This window comes from Homarus americanus, unplaced genomic scaffold, assembly GCF_018991925.1.
Source record: "Homarus americanus isolate GMGI-L3 unplaced genomic scaffold, GMGI_Hamer_2.0 scaffold23578, whole genome shotgun sequence".
Lineage (NCBI taxonomy): Eukaryota > Metazoa > Arthropoda > Malacostraca > Decapoda > Nephropidae > Homarus > Homarus americanus.
In genome coordinates, this window is record NW_024733231.1 from 4602769 (window position 1) to 4619118 (window position 16350).

Genomic DNA, 16350 nt, shown 5'->3' on the forward strand with positions numbered 1-16350 from the left:
TGTTAACACCAGATTGATATAGATGTTCCTATCTCTTCCTTCAATATAGTTTCCTGAATTGGGATTTTCCTCAATGGCTACATCAAGACTCTGACAACCCCCTCTCTCCCCCCTTCCTTGTAGACTTTGCCGCTCCCAAATAGTATCCGTTATGATCCAGTGCGAGACAATATGATGACGGACGAAGGATTTTGACAGTGTTACCAAGACACTAGGAATCTCAGTGTTCATTTTGGAATTCGCCCAACCTCACCATAAAGATTCTTCTCGGAGCAAGTGTAAATTAGCTTAAGAACAGACGGTAGAAATTCCCTGGGAGTGATTAGTTAACATTAAAGGGAAATTGAAGATGAAAAATTGTAATTCTATCGATATATTATTTTTGTATTAGTCATTGACGAATCACGGGGGGATTTTTGGTTGTCGTTGTCTTGATGTTGACTACTGGTGCGTGTGAATCATCGTCTTCGGTTAACCATTGGTGCCTGAACCATTGACTTCCAATTTACAGGTGAGGGAGGAGGTGTGAGCAGAGGAGCGAGAGGTAATGGGGACGGAGATAACTCAGCCGGGAGCAAAGAGAAGAAGAGCGAAGGTACAAAAGAGGAGGAAGATGTGATTGATGAAGGAGGAGGGGGGTCAGGAGGTGGTGATGGAGGAGGAGGAGGAGGGGGCGATGGAGGAGGAGGAGGGGATGGAGACGGGAACAAAAGCGCAGAAAAGAAGAAACAGACCAAAAACGACGAAGAGGAGAGTAGCCACGAACCATCAAGCGACTCTAGTGATGGGTTGGTATTATTGTTCCCTTACTTATCACATATATTACCTGGTACGACGTTTCTCTTCATTGTTTTAGATTCTCAGAGTATTTTTCTTCATGGGGAGTTATAAAGTTATTATTTCCTCTTGTTATTGTTCCAGATGTTTGTGTTTTCTTTTAATTTTGTCTACAGAATGGACTTATAATTTACAATGGTATCCCCCTGTGCCATAGTCAGTTTTGTCAGATGTCCATTGTGGCTTGAATTGATATTATATAATCTGTCAAGGGCGGGATCGAGTTGGAATATTTCCTATATGTAATCGTGTCTCCCTCTACAGTTAATGTAATTCTTAATAAAACCATTTCAAGTCCAATTTCCAGCCTTAGATCAAACTTCCCACTTATTCGAGTATGTGTTTGTAGCTGGTTTTGAGGGGAGTGCTCTGAGATTCTTGCATTTTCATTGGCTGGTTGAATCTACCATTTTGAAGGACACCCAATGAAAACCCAGAGATTTAAAATAAACAGAAAATGAGTTAGTTTTGTGTGTGAGTTACCCAGGAGAGGACGACATTAGTAATTTTGTGTTTGTATAATAGTTAAGGAATACTGTTCATTTATATTCACAGAAATATATACAGTATTTCATTAACAAGTCTCATAGGTCATTTTCCCTTCGGTCATAACAAATCTATGCCATTGTGATGTATTGCTATGTTTTGCCTTTATTAGCCTTTAATTAAATACGTCTTGTGTAATATAGTTAGTAATAAACAGGTTATGAAAATATATTTGAGATGACTTAATTGATACTTTAGGTACTTAATGGGACAATGAAAGTTTAGTCAATGTATAGTTTTTAGAAGTTGAGAGTCTTGAACATTTTAATTATCAGTTCCAATGGGGTTGTTGGCCACTGTCTAAATCACCAGTACAGCAATTAACTCATTTATCTTCCTCGTTTGTAATGATGCTGTCTATCACATCAGGGTGACGAGTGCAACAACGACAAGCCACGCCGAGGCTGGTGCATCAGAGAGCTTATTTCCTTCAGGCAGCTCCTCCTCCAAGTTGATGTCTGGAGATGATAAGTCAGCTGGAGAGGAGGTTAAGGCTGGTAAGTTTGGCTGTTGTGGTGTGTGTGTGTGTGTGTCATCTCTACAGTGACCAAGATGAACAAGTTGTAACCAGCACAAATTTAACTGAGATGTACAGTAACATGATTGAACAAGTATTCTATTTTTGTCCAGCGACCAGGACCAGTTCAAACATGTCCGTTCCCTGCCTGTAATGCTTCATAGTGGGAGAGGTTGACTTCAGTAAACAAACAGCCTTGAGCATGATCACACCAAAACTGTGTGGCTCTCATTCTCAAAGCTATTTAGTTGTGTGTTTTAGTGAGTGTTGTGACGTACTGACATGTACTTTGTGTCTAGTGGTGATAATTATGCTCTACTCATAGTTGTTAGTTGTGTCACTTGGATGCACATCAGTGTTTTTTATGTTGTGTTACTTAGAAATCAATGGACGATTGTGTGAAAGGTCCCGTTGAACTCCTTTGGTTTCTAAGTATTGCACAACAACAAAAAATGTGTGAAGGAGGCCTAATGGTTCTCTTTAGGCTGATTAGATTGCAGGATTTGCTCTCTCCTCACCCACTGTCTACCCATCAGTTGAAGGTTGACTCTGCTGGAGGCTTTCAAACTGTAGTGGATTACACTCACCCTTAGAGGCAACAATATCCGTACCTTACATAAATAATTCCATTACTTTAGCATGTTCAGGGTATAAGACAAAGGAGTAAGCTTCAGTGTCATAATCAGAACACAAAGTCATCACAAAAGCGTACAACTCAAAGTGCTAACTGCGTATTGTGGTTTGTTTATTAGGAGAACAAGGAGTCTTTTCACCAGATGTCCAACAGGGGGATCCTTTAACCCAACTCCTCTTTTGTTTAGTGATAAAAGTAATCATGGAGAGTTGTAGGATGTGGCCCTTAGTGTTTTGAAATGGGTGATCATCCTAGTTGACCCCTCCATCTCTGCCTGGGTGTCTTGCCAGGTATCCGAGCCATTAAGCCTTTATCTGTTCAGAGGACCTGGTATTTTTCCATCTTGTAAGGAACTAATTTTTTCCCCACAAGGACTTAATATTTTTCCCCACAAGGTCTTAATTTTCCCTATCTCATGAGGACCTAAATTTCCCTATCTTCCATTTTCTTTGGCTTTATATCTTACCTTTGTTCCAGCAGATGAGGCCACCACCTGTTTTTTTCTTAATACCCTGTACATGAAAAAGAAAATGTAACCCTTAGTTCAGTTTCCCCTCGAGAGTTTTGTTATTGTGTAGTCGGTATAATAAGACGTTATTTTATCTTCCAAACAGGTGGAGACGATAGTAAAGCTGTGCCTCTTACTCCTTCCATCACCATTCCTATTCTGCAGCTGTCCCAGGAGGAGGAGGGGTATATCCCATCTGCTCAGGGAGAGTAAGTGTTTTGATGGTGAACTGGCTGGCTGCTGGCTAAGTTGAACTGGCTGTGTATTAAACTGTTAACCTTAGTAAGCACTTGAGAGGATTAGTAAATTTTCATTATTTGTTGATCATAAGGCAAATTATTTCTTGAATTTTTATTTTCTTAGATAAAAAAAAATACTCGGGAGGGAATCCTAAAATACATATTTTATTTTTTATTTTAAACATAAAACCATTGGTACAGTAAAATCCCCATAACTTTACACATATGGGGCCGAAGTTTTGGTAAATAATAAAATTTGTTGACTTCTCAGTAATGAGCCTACACTGTACTGTATATAATGAGATAAAGACAGCTGTATTAGGTGCTTATCAATAGCAAGGGGCAATTTTTTGATGAGCTTGTAAGAGACAGATGTACTGTACTGTATTGTGTGCAGCACTGTAAGTAATTGTTCTTAAGACAACACATAATACTGTACATAACTGGGTCCTCAAGTTGAAAATATATAATGTCTTGTCTCACTTTACTACAGTCTGTCTGCTTGTATTTGTGATTTGTGTCTATACTCTTGTTGAAATTTTTATCTTATATCAACTATTGTGTCCACAGGCCTATTACAGATACTCCATCCTCAAGTGTACCTGCTGGCTCTCCTCAGAAAGTCCTTCCTCTTCCTCCCAGCTCTCCCCACCCATCAAAGCGGAAGAGCAGTGTACTGGAGGATTCGTCGGCAGCATCGGAGTCACCAAAGATCCCCTTCAAACTCCGGCGTACTGAAGACACGAGTGAGACTAGCGAATCTGGAGATGATCGGGTCATTGTAGATTACACGTCACTGGCAAAGAAGGGTGTAGAGATTAGTCCTAAGCAACAAAAGTATCCACTCAGAACCACAAAGCCCCCACATCTCACTGGTGTAGCAAAATGTCTCACTTTTAAGGATAGTAGTTTTGTTGAAAAGCTGCAGGAGCCAGTGAGCCTACCCGGTAATACAGAAGAGGAAAGCAGCGAACAAGAAAAGCGGCCAGAACTGCTGAGACGACTCCCTGTTGATACTGAAGAAGAGGAAAGCAGCGAACAAGAAAAGCGGCCAGAACTGCTGAGACGACTCCCTGTTGATACTGAGGAAGAGGAAAGCAGTGAGCAAGAAAAGCGGCCAGAACTACCGAGACGACTCCCTGTTGATACTGAGGAAGAGGAAAGCAGCGACAAGGAAGAAGGTAAAAGTTTACTAGAGAGAATCCCCACTCATACAGAAAAAAGTAGTGACCGTGGGTTGAAGTTCGCAAGAAGGTCAATACCCATGCCTGAGAGAAGACACAGTTCACCAGAAGAAGAAGAGCCTCAGATTTCTGATAAGGAAGACAGTGACATTGAGATAATTGAAGATAAGGAGCGGCTGCATCGTAGTATTGAAATTGTATATGAGAAGCCAAAGGATCATAGTTCGCTAGATGAGGAAGTGGGTTCACAAGACTTCAGCTTGATGTTGTCTTGCACACAGCGTGAATCAGACTACACGGTCGAAGAGGCTGGTCAGAGATTCTCCCAAGAACCCCTCTTCTCAGAAGAACCTCTATTGGAAAAAGAGTCGCAAAGTCTTTTGACAATGTCGGAATCAGAGCATCTTAAGTGCCATGATACATTGTCATCAAGTAGTGATGAAGAAAGTAAAAAAAGTGTTGAAGATGATGGTGGGAGTATGAGGGCCACTCAGCTAGAGAGAATATGTAGGCCAGCTAGTTTAACTCAGCCAGATGTTAAACCATTGATCACATTACCCATTTCAAGTACTGAAAGTAAAGAAAAACAATCATATGCTCATAAGGACATTACATCTGCCTCCAAGACTGATAAAGACGTAGAAATGAAAGGAGCAGGCAGTGATGATGATGCTGAAAGCTCGGGAAAAATGACAGCGAGCACAAGTAAAGTACAAAGTAGCACGGTAGGTGTGTCACCCAGAGCAAGTTCTCGGTCATCTCAAGTTGAGACAAGGCTACAGATGCCTGACATATCCACTCCACCTTTGCAATATACCCAAGGGTCACAAGAGAGTGAATCTGTGTTTGTGAAGGCTTCCAAAGCTGCCAAAGAAAGAATTCAAATAGAAGAAAAAAGAATTGAAGCAAAGAAAAAAGAGAGAAAAGAATCCGAGTTTGATATATCAGGCGAGAGCTCACCCGGTCTCCTAGATGCCAGTAAAGAAGAAACTCAGGATAGCAGAGTAACAGAAAAATCCATAATTGATTGTGACGTTACGAAAGAAAGTTCCTCCAATGTATCCACACCCATGTCTGATTTGATGCCTTCCCATTCTTCCCAGTCAACTCCAGTCACTAGTCAGTCTCACTGGAGGCCTTCACAGAGCACTACTCTATTTAGTTCAGGAAAAAAAGAAGGTATTCTTAGCACCAGCAGTACACAAGGTTCACCAAAGATCTTGGCAGAGGAGACAGACAGCGAGGAAGAAGGTCCCGTGCACAGAAAACGAAAAAAGCTCCGTCCCTCGGAAAAACTGACGAAGGCGATATCGTCTCTAAAGACTGAAGAGAGGAAGTCATCAACCCCAAACACAAGTCAAGGGATCAGTCTAAACATATCTAGTGAAGGTGTCAGCTACATTGATAAGGAAGCTCAAGGAGTGTTATCTGGAATAGAGAGTTCCAAGTCACACAACACATCCCCAGAAGAGGGAATTACCTCAAAGTTTCCAGATTCAGTCAGATCACTGGAAAGAGCAGCAAGCACTGCAGACACTGAACTTCTTCCAGATCTTAATAAAATATCCACCATTGAAGACCTGATCAAGTATGGGTTCAGACAACATAGGACTTTAGAGACCGTAGAGTACATGCACCCGTTAACGAGAGATCTCATGCACGTAACGTTTGATGGAGATAAAGCGGGCATTTCAAAAATTAATTTTCACTCGGTGACCGACACCGGGAGTGGCAGTGGTCGTAGTGGTAGGACTTCGGACGCTAGTAGCATCTCGCGGTTAACTGGCTCCTCGGGATATTTGGGGGACAAGAGTTCTTCCTCTTCCAATTCTTCACGCCGTATGTCGGCATGGTCGACAACCGAATCTTCTAGGCTCTCTATCGCGAGTGTCGTGACATTGTCGTCTCCGCCTCGTGTCACAGAGAATAAGGAAGAGGGTTCTCAAAAGGGTTTACCTGATGATGGAATATTTGTTATTCCTGCAGCACGACCAAAAACTCAGGTGAGTGGAAAGGGAACAGAGACATCTCCAAGGGCATCTGATTATAGTTCTCCATCAAAGCTGAAAAGATTGCCGACATCTGCTCTTTTAGAGCAGATGGAAACTACATTAGCTAGTAGTGATGAAATGCCAACAGTGACAGTCGAGAGGAGAGGTCAAGGACGGGCCCGCGGTCGTCCTCGAACTCGCGGTAGCAAAAGGGGTGGAGGTCAAGGCACTCCTTCAAAGAGTACCCCGAGAAGAGGCCGGGGACGAGGACGAGGTCGAGGCGTCATCACCAAACCTAAAAAATTAGATGAAGATAGTGAGTGTGATGGGGAACCTCCAGAGACAATAAACCCTGTTGCAGGGGCGTCATTGGTGGCTAAGACTGAGGAGGCTCAAGAAAAAAAGACTGCGGAGGCTCAAGAAAAAAAGACTGCAGATCCTGTTTTAGACCTATTTGATTCTCTCCATCCTGAAGTGTGGAAAATGCTGGAAAACTCACAGTTTCCACTCTCTGAGGAAGAGGAGGAAGCGTTTGTCGGTCAAGGGGGTGCAGATGCAGAAAAGCAGTTAGATCAAGTTTTAAAACGTGTGCGAGAAGCCGAGTTAGAGGCGGGCTTGTTAGTTTTTGCCAGATTCACTGACAATAACTTTTACTCTGCTGTGTTAACCGAACGTCACGGTGCTGATCGTTGGCACGTACAATTTACGTTGGACCAGTACTCCGCCTCTGTGAGGGAAGTATATCTCTTGCCCACAGATTTATTACCGCGGGGACAAACTTGCTATGTGCGTCAACAAACTGAACATTACTGTGATTCTGGGGTTGTGATAGGTCATGTGCGAGTTGGGCCGACGGTGTTACACATAGTGGAGACTGACAGAGGACTAATCCAACGTATACCACATTCTCACCTACTGCTCACGGGCTCCCAGGCAAATGATATTCTACAAGCACGATTGGCCTTCCGATCATTAGTGGCTTCTCCCGGTAGAGATATATCTCTAGATAATATTGTGGCTGGTAGGCGACGACGCATCCAGCCCGAACAATTCTCATCGCCGCGCTCTAACAAAGCCGATGACAATCTGGACTCCAGTGAAGCCACGGTTGGGGAATCTGAAGACTTTGTTCCCGCCAAGGGCAGATCTCCCAGTACTAAAAGAGGTGGTGTTTCCAAAGGTTCCAGAAAGCAAGAGTTGCCTATTCTGCAAGAGGAGAGTGAAAATGAAAGTGAAACTGCTTATAAAGTCACACCGAGAGGACGCAGACGGCCCGGAACACCCAGATCGTCGCGAACGCCTCGAGCGCCCCGTACCCCTCGAACCCCCCGTACTAGTCAAAGTGAGACGGTACCACCTGATGATACATCTTTGGAGAAAGAGCTGCTCACCTCCAAGTTACAAGCAGAAACAGCTGTGCCCTTGCCAGTGGCAGCACTTCAGACATCAGAGGTGCCTCTTACTCCGCCAAAGAAACGTGGTCGCCAGCCAGGTACGGTGACATCATTTGTTTTTTCTCCAGTGTAGTATTCACTATAATTCTTTAATCTCTCATTCCATTGCTAGTTAGTAAGATCATGTAAATCTATAATTGAATAGCCTTGTTAAAGTGTTCTTCAATATATATCAGGCATTTACAAGAAAGGGGAAGTTAACAGAAGAATCTATGGAGCCTAGTTTGTCCAGAGTTTGACCATATGAAGCAGTACAGTAGATAGGACTTTTCATTGGTAGGTAAGAGACAGGATTTGAGGGGTCACATCAAGGGTTCAAACGTGGCACGATAATGTTGGAACCTGTTTGTGTACTGTATGTTTAAAGAAGACATTTATAGTGTGTCTAAAAATCAGAGCCATGCTGACTTTAAGCCACTGAACCAAAGCATGTAAAAAGATACAGGTATTTTTTTTGGGTGGGGGTGTTTCCTAAATGATCTAAAGTTTTGTAGCTACAAGATTAAGGGGTCAAAGTTATCATGGCACAGATTCTTAGGCCTATTTACACACACTACAGTATAAACATCTTCACACAGGTTCCAAAAGTACTATCATGCCAGTCTATGAACCCTATGAGGGAGACTTGAAGTCGTACAGATAAAAGACTTAGTTTGCAGTTTTAATGTGACATTCTTGAGTCTGGGATCAAACCCAAATACAGTATCAAGTTTTGTCTCCTCATAATTTATAAAACTTATCATTGACCACTTGGGTATGGAATCACCTCTGGTAATTCCATATACAATATTAGTGTACCTCTCTTATATCTCCAACACATGTTTCTACCTAAGTTTTTAATGTTGGTTATTGGTGATTGTAAATGTCAGGTCAGAGCAGCAGTACCCAGACCCCAACGAAATTGAGCAAATTGGAAGATGTTCCCCCAGACCCCAAATTGGGCCCTCTCCCACCACAGGATTCACGATTATTTGAAGGTAAGTTTATACTGATACTGGGATTGGTATTTGTGTGTGTGTGTGTGAAGACTCTATTGCTCTGAAATCACCAACAAGATCTGAAATATAATGTTTAAAGTGGTATACAGTAGTTTTCATCCTGGTATCAAACAATTTTCTGTAGCCGAAGTGCATTAGTCAAGTGTGTTACTGTGTTTTGTTGGGATTGTTCATTCTCTGTGGTAGGATGGCAAGGGTTTTGGTCAAGATTTTGTGATTATTAGTCAGTTCAAATTTTGGATATTTTCACCCAGGAGATTTTTTACTATATAGTTTTGTTTGTGTCACAGGAATCGGAAAGTTACTATGGTATATAAATGCAGAATGATAAATGAAAGTAATAATTTTATCAACAGTGTACTGTATATTATAAGAGGTATAGCATTATAGGGAGATTTATATTACAGGGTATACCATCCTTTTGACCAGCGGGAACAGCAGCATTAAGAAGCGGCAGGGTGAAAATTGTGGTAAGCATTGACACTATTCTACCTAACTCAGTACAACCTAACCTAACCATGGCTTCGTTGCCTTCAAAATAAATTGGTATCTAAGTTTTATATATATAACAAGATGCAGTATTCATTAGACCAGTGATGAATTGTACGGTGACAAAATGTCCGCACTCTGTTGATAATACCTACAACACTCACCCAAATATCCCAGCATTATTGGTCAAGACCCAGATGTGTTTTGTGCAATTTTTTTGTACTGTTCCCTGTTTAAACCTAAGCAAAATCCTTTCAACAGGAATATCATTAATTTAGAGGTAAAAATGTATGTGCTAACTTTCTGGGATGGTTTGGCAGAGAATGAGCTATGGTCACTGACAGGACAAGCACTTGGTTTAGATATCATACATTCTTCAACTTATGTTTGTATTTTTCAGAAGACCTTCCACCATTCGATAAAGATCATCTGACAAATCAGATAATTATTGGAGGTGGACGGGTGTTAGAAAAATATTCTGAAGCAGAAATAATACTTGCGGAACAAGGGAGATTCTGCAAGGGCGGTCGAGCAACACCTTCCAAGGCCAAGAAAAAAAGTGCAACTGCATCCACCACTCTCCTCCTCATCTCCAACACACATTGTCGAACTGCTAAATTCATACAGTGCCTGGCAGCTGGTATCCCAATTGTGTCCTTCCAGTGGGTCATAACATCCTGTTGTGAGGTGTGTGTCCTGATGTAAGGTTTATGATGTAGTATTTATTATTTAGTGGATAAAAATACTGTAGGTGGTTCATCAAATAATATTCATAGAAGCAAATTCTCCTGATGGAAGATGATTCACTGGATTGGGATTATAGTTCGCTGCTAGAAGATGTGGTTATATGAACAGAAGGCAAGTATATGGCTGTACAGTGACTGGTTTAGGGGCCCAGTCATTACAACATATAATTACTGATAGAAGTACTGAAACCGTCCTTCTTAAAGTCTGTGTCTTACTGCCTGGCTGTCTGTTATATATAAATTTATGTATAAATATTAGTTTTAAACAGACACTTACTTTATATATTTTATAAAGATTAAATATAAACACTTTCTTTTTTCTTTATTGGGGTCATTGCTTAAGAAACACCAACATACTCAGCAACTCTGGTGTCTCTGTGATCCCCCTATGGGTAAATACTATTGGTTGTGGTGTAGGTAGGGACCCCAGACCCCCAAAATTCGACTCAAGACCTTCATCGCTGATGCAACTTACCTTTGTCTCTTTTACTAAGTATTTAATTTACTTTCAGAAAAAAATCCGGTCTTGGAGAAATTTTATGCTGCCATCTGGTGAGAATGATTCGGGAGAACAGTTGGAGCAAGAGCTTGGTGATGCAGATGGTCCCATGGGTCCTCAGCAGCTACTGACGGGAGAGAGGATCTTCCTAGGGACCTCCACCAACGCCGAGTTCAGCCCACTCTGGCAACCACTTTTGGACACCATCGGAGCCAAAGTTAGAGTGAAACCAGCTCGGTCAGGTATGTAATTTAAGGTTTATGGAATGTGGGTGAAGAACTAAGTTAACGAGTAACTGTTGTAAAGTGTGTGCGTGTGTGTCCAAAGACTTGTTTTAGTGTGCAAGTCGATTTGAACCACTCGGTCTGTCATAGTGTGGTTGACAGAAGTTATCAACAATTATAAGACATCTGGTGGAGTGAATGGTCGTCTCAAGAATATAAAATAGCACATGAACAGAAATCAGTTCATGCTTATTTTACATTGAAACTAAATTATTTCCACCTGTGATTATTCTCAAATGTTTTAGGAACAAATGGCTTGACAACCTCGGGTGATGAAGACAGTAGTGCTAACGTGTGGTCGAGTAGCTGTTCATATCCCTTGCCTGTTATTTTGTATGCTTGACTTAACACTTTTCTCTCATCACCCTTACTTTCTTAAGGGTATCTGTATCTCCTTGTCTACCTCTCACACATAAGTAGGGGAGGAATAGATATGATAGATTGGTGAAATAGTTTAATTATGAAATAGATACTGTAATAAATATAATAGATTCATGAAACAGATAAAGATATAATAGGTTCATGAAATAGATAGTTTAATAAATGTAATATATTCATGAAATAGATAGTTTAATAAATGTAATATATTCATGAAATAGATAGTTTAGTTATAAAATAGAATGTAGTTATATGATAGGAAAAACTCAGGTCTCCTTTGTTTACAGGCAATTTGAATCGGGTTCTAGACAAGTCCATAACAGTGGTTATCGGCGATCCGACCATCCCAGAGGAGGAGGTGCAGCGAGCAGAGCAGCTGGGCGTCCCTCTGTTGGCGACAGAGTGGGTCATACAGTCCCTCACTGCCGGCCGCCGTCTCTCATACACGGCCCACTCAAAATTCCGACTTAATGTGCGAGGTCCAGCAACAGGTAGCAAAGAAGAAGGAAATTAAATGAACCGTTGAGCCTTTTTTCCTTTCCAAGTTGAGTGGGACAGAATTAGACAAAATTGAGACTTCACAAACAGGTGGAGATTTGGTGTTACACTCTTAGCTACACGTAAATTCCCTGTGTATTGTATATAATGTGTAATGAATTAGTTTGTGTATCGTCACAATGGATCATAACGTGAAGACTTATAAAAGACGAGAGAGAGAGAAAACAAACAAATTTACACGTAAACTCCATCTCTAAGGAAAGTCCCTATTTGACACTTTGATTCCATATTTTTCTATACGTAAGTAGTTTTCAGTGATATGGTAAACTTGGATATTACTTTGAGATATTTGTCTACCTGAGAGAATGCTGCTGAGGTAATGAGGGAAGTGTGTGTGTGAGTGAGTGAGTGAGTGTTTTTTACAACTGGTGACTCGAATTCTTGCCGTTTCATTCTGATGCCGACGATGATGAGTTGTCAGAGTAGTGGTGACGTGTTTCTCTTCGCTAGGTTTTCGACTTTTCCCCTTTTAACCTGGTGATCAAACTCAAAGACGTAGCCTGTGTGTTAATATACGGCTGAAATCTGATTATTTTACCCAATACCAAATTTTTTTATGGTGTTTTTAACAATTTTCCAAGTTGTCTTTTTAAAGTTTCATGCCTTTGTGGTATGTGAAGTCAACAGGAGTCTTGTTTATAACCTACGTTGTTTTTTTTTCTTCTAAATATATACCGTTAGCTTTGTATATTATAAAAACTAATTTAGATTCTGTTCGGTTATATTTCAACACACATGTACATGATGATGAGGGAAGGGGCATTAGTAGTGTAATTGATGGTCGTTTTTGTTTTGTTTTAGAATGGATGGTGAGGGGATGGGGGGGGGGAAGTTTACAGAGAGGGGAAAGTTAAAGAAGTTATGATGGAGGAGGAGGAAGAATATCGTGGGTTAACGCAGCTTAAATGTATGTTACGTGCTGTCTGTGTGTGACCAAGGTAACAAATCATATTTTTAGCTATACTGTACAGTCAGGATCTGTACACAGAGAGCACAAGTGTATTATCCTCCTCATACTCACAATTTATTTACTCATGCACAAGGAATAGTTAATGTGATAATACCCATGAAGTAAAGCTACCTGTATTTATTTTTTAATGGATATCGTCACCTGTTAATAGTTCCGCGAGAGGTTAATAGCCCCATGATATATTTTATGTTTTATGGAGTAATTTAATCCAGTTTGATTACAATGATTTAGAAGTTCCTTATAATAATTTTGAAATACCATTGAATTATTCTCTTTCCCTTTATTAAAGTAAAGGGATATGTTGCATCTGTGTGATAGTGTTTATGTTTGTTTTAAAGCTTTATTACAATACAGTATTCTGAGTAGGTATTAAAGGCTGTTGAAGCATTTACTAGAATACACTTTAATTATGTGCTTTAGTGTTTTGTTTTGTTTTAGCAATGGAGATAAACTAAGTGGGTGTTTTTTGGAGTGTTGTTGTGGAGGAGTAACACCGCACAGGAGAACACATGTATCGCAGCATCAGTGTCTTTATTTCCTTTTACAACTGGTCACCGTACATCATAGCAGAGTAAGGTTTAGGAGAATGAGGGAAGTATTGGGTAAGGAATTTGATGTTTAGTTTTGTTAATTTTTTCTACGTTGGGTAAATTAGTTTTTAAATCTTACATAATAATAATTTAATAAAATTTCTTGTGGTTGGGTTTGGTAGTTTCTCTAATCTGGATTCTATCATAAGAATTGGGATATGTAGGATTAGCCCACTATTTACTTGACTTATTGTTCACTTCTTTCAGCTTTCTCATTTGTAAGTAACCGGTGCAGTGGTTAAGTTAGTGGTTAAGGTTCAGGCTGAAGCATCTACTTAATCAATATATTTAAAAGCAATACCAAGTTTACAGTTCTTTGACAAGTAAGGTAATCACATCGTTAATTTCCCGTCTAGTAAATGAAGGACAATTTCATGGCGTCATAGAATTTTGATGAATTTGTATGTGTGTGTGTGTGCGTCCTATACCCTCCCACACCCTCACTCATTCTAATGCTGTATTCCATTACCACCATCTTTAAGGATTAATGTTAAACTGTAATGACTTATGTAAATGACTTCTACTCTCCCTTCCTCCCCAAGTCACCCAAATCCAAGACTCTAAGTACAAATCTGTTTTAGGTTTTGGTATATAGCGGGTCTGAATTGAGTCTTGTTGACATTATTATTGTCATGCCATGTCACTAGGGGGCTCACAGATTTCGGAGTGGTAGCGGAGCGTGTCAGTAATAATGAATAATGGCAGATATGTGTGTGTTTTAGTTTGTTATTATGAGAAGGAAATGATGTACGGTACTAGAATCCATCTTCTTTTGGCAGTTAGTAGAAATGAAGTGTAAGTGTGTATACTGTATGTGTGTGTATGCATGTGTAAGTGTGTGTACTGTATGTGTGTGTGTGTTTGTGCTTGTTGTTGATGCCTGCCACCCAGCATCAGAGTGGGAAAGAACTTGCATCAGTGGGAAAACTAAACAATTAAGAAGTATTTACCTATCGAAAACATGAACAATTTACACCAACTCTCTAAGGTGGATTTCTTGCCGTTGGTTGAACATATCATTCTCACACAGCTTATTCCGGAGTGTTGGTTGACGTACATAAACCTCTCATTAAAGTGCTTTGAGACCCTCCCTAAGACCAATGCTTGAAATATTTGCCAAAGAATTATTTACTTTATAATTAAAATGAAAGTTGATTTTATAGATAATGGTGGATCTCAAATTATAATATACAAGGCATTATAAAGAGGTGTTATACTTGTGATGAGTGGTCATCAGTGCCATCTTCAGGTTATATAGGGTACTGGACACTCCTCTAGGTTCCCCCTTCTGCTGCACCTAAATACGTAAAAGATACAGTTGGTTACTCACTTTGATATAATTGTCTTAACAGAAACACATTGTCAGCATCAATAGTAATGAATGGTGAAGCCAGAGAAGACTTGTGTGTTTTCTGACCATTTTTTTCAATTAATGTTAAAATCGATTTAATCTCATTAGCAAACATTCATTTTTAAGATAAACAGTGAGAATAATTGGTAAAACTGGAAAATACACCTTCTTTATTTCCTAGCTGTGACATTTTTTTTTTATAATGTTATAATGTGTTAAGTAAGTCACTCATTTTTTGTCAGTCAGACTGTTCAATCGCCCATAAGATTTAGTTATTGATGGATTGGTGTAGTTATTAACCTTGTTATGGCCGACACCAAAAAAAATATAGTAAATTTTCTGATCTTAGTAATGTTAGCTTGAAGTCCAAAATATCTTCCAGAGATATTCAGTCCAATCTATAAGTAGTATTTTGTTTTCTCCAGAATACTGAGCACTGGTTTGGCTAGATGTTCCATTGAATGTCCATAAATTGGTTTGAATTAGACAAATGATTAGATTCTCCTCCTTTTCCATATCTGACAGTGAAGGAGAGCTGATCTGTCACATGTCTGGTACAGTATACAGTTTATGAATAAAATGTCGAGGAGAGCCTTCGACCTCGGGGCCTAAAGACGGCACTGGTGGCTACTTAATCCTATAGAGCATTTATATTGTGGTAAGGTGCAAGTGAAGGCATTGCTTGTATAATATTCACCCTCTGATATTTACCTTATATTAATCCAAGAGAAAGAAAGTGTGTTTCCAATATCCCGATCATTTGTATTTTTGACCACTAATACTCTTAACGTTTTTTAGTAGCCATATAAATAAATAGATATATTAAGTGTACATACTATAAATAAAGGGAAGTAAACTGTAACTGCACACTCATTTTCTACATCCATTTACACTGCAGTACTTGGGTCCAGTGCATAATGAACCGTGGCTAAAATAGAAAAGGAAAAACACTTTTTTTTTTACATCTGATCAACGAGGAGCATTTAAAACTGTCTTCTTTTACTCTGTGATCTGTAGGTATTCAAGCTTAGCGGGATTTATATTTTTGCATTGTTTTATATTGTTCTTATTATGCACAATTTGGTGTTAACTTCTTGTGTACGGGGTGTCGCCTCTGAGCCTAGTAAAATCATCTAATGAAAGGATTAATGGAGATAGTCTACTAAACCCTCAGGCCCTCGTGTATGGGGTCGCCTCTGAGCTGAATAATATCATCTGGCGTTAGCCAAATAAAATATTAAAAGTGGCATCCCCGTAGTGAAGGGGTAAAGGTTGTCAGCTGGCAGAGTTAATGTGCCGAGTGTGAGGAAGCTTGAGGATAGTGTGGAGTAACTTGGCTTGTTATAACAATTGGTGTTTTATAAGATTTATTTCACCAATTTTTTCAATCTTCACAATAATACAGTAAATATAGGAGAGAATTTTAAGCCTGTTATTTTTTGTGTTAAGTCATACATGTGTGTGCTGATGCATACACTTTTGTTTACACTATTACAAGCAGTATTGTGGTTACTTAGTTATAGTACAGTACAAACATTTTCATTATGTCATTTCATTTGAGCAGTTACAACGAAAAT

The 16350-nt window shown here is 39.8% G+C and overlaps 1 protein-coding gene across 1 annotated transcript; it reads left to right on the top strand.

Moving 5' to 3' along the window:
- The first annotated feature begins 677 nt into the window (after positions 1 to 677).
- On the top strand, positions 678 to 15090 carry LOC121869594. Its single transcript, XM_042371031.1, has 9 exons — positions 678 to 788; positions 1753 to 1880; positions 3149 to 3251; positions 3852 to 7948; positions 8780 to 8887; positions 9316 to 9378; positions 9798 to 10084; positions 10656 to 10884; positions 11592 to 15090. The coding sequence occupies exons 2-9, from the start codon at positions 1838 to 1840 to the stop codon at positions 11816 to 11818; spliced, it is 5157 nt and encodes a 1718-aa protein (XP_042226965.1). The 5' UTR covers positions 678 to 788; positions 1753 to 1837; the 3' UTR covers positions 11819 to 15090.
- The last annotated feature ends 1260 nt before the right edge of the window (positions 15091 to 16350 follow it).

Excerpts from the sequence above, each read along its gene's own strand:
- LOC121869594 (XM_042371031.1), top strand. The coding sequence starts at position 1,838 with ATGTCTGGAGATGATAAGTCAGCTGGAGAGGAGGTTAAGGCTG. Across the intron at positions 3,252-3,851 it reads ATCCCATCTGCTCAGGGAGA|GCCTATTACAGATACTCCAT; the intron begins GTAAGTGTTTTG and ends TTGTGTCCACAG. Across the intron at positions 8,888-9,315 it reads GGATTCACGATTATTTGAAG|GGTATACCATCCTTTTGACC; the intron begins GTAAGTTTATAC and ends TTTATATTACAG.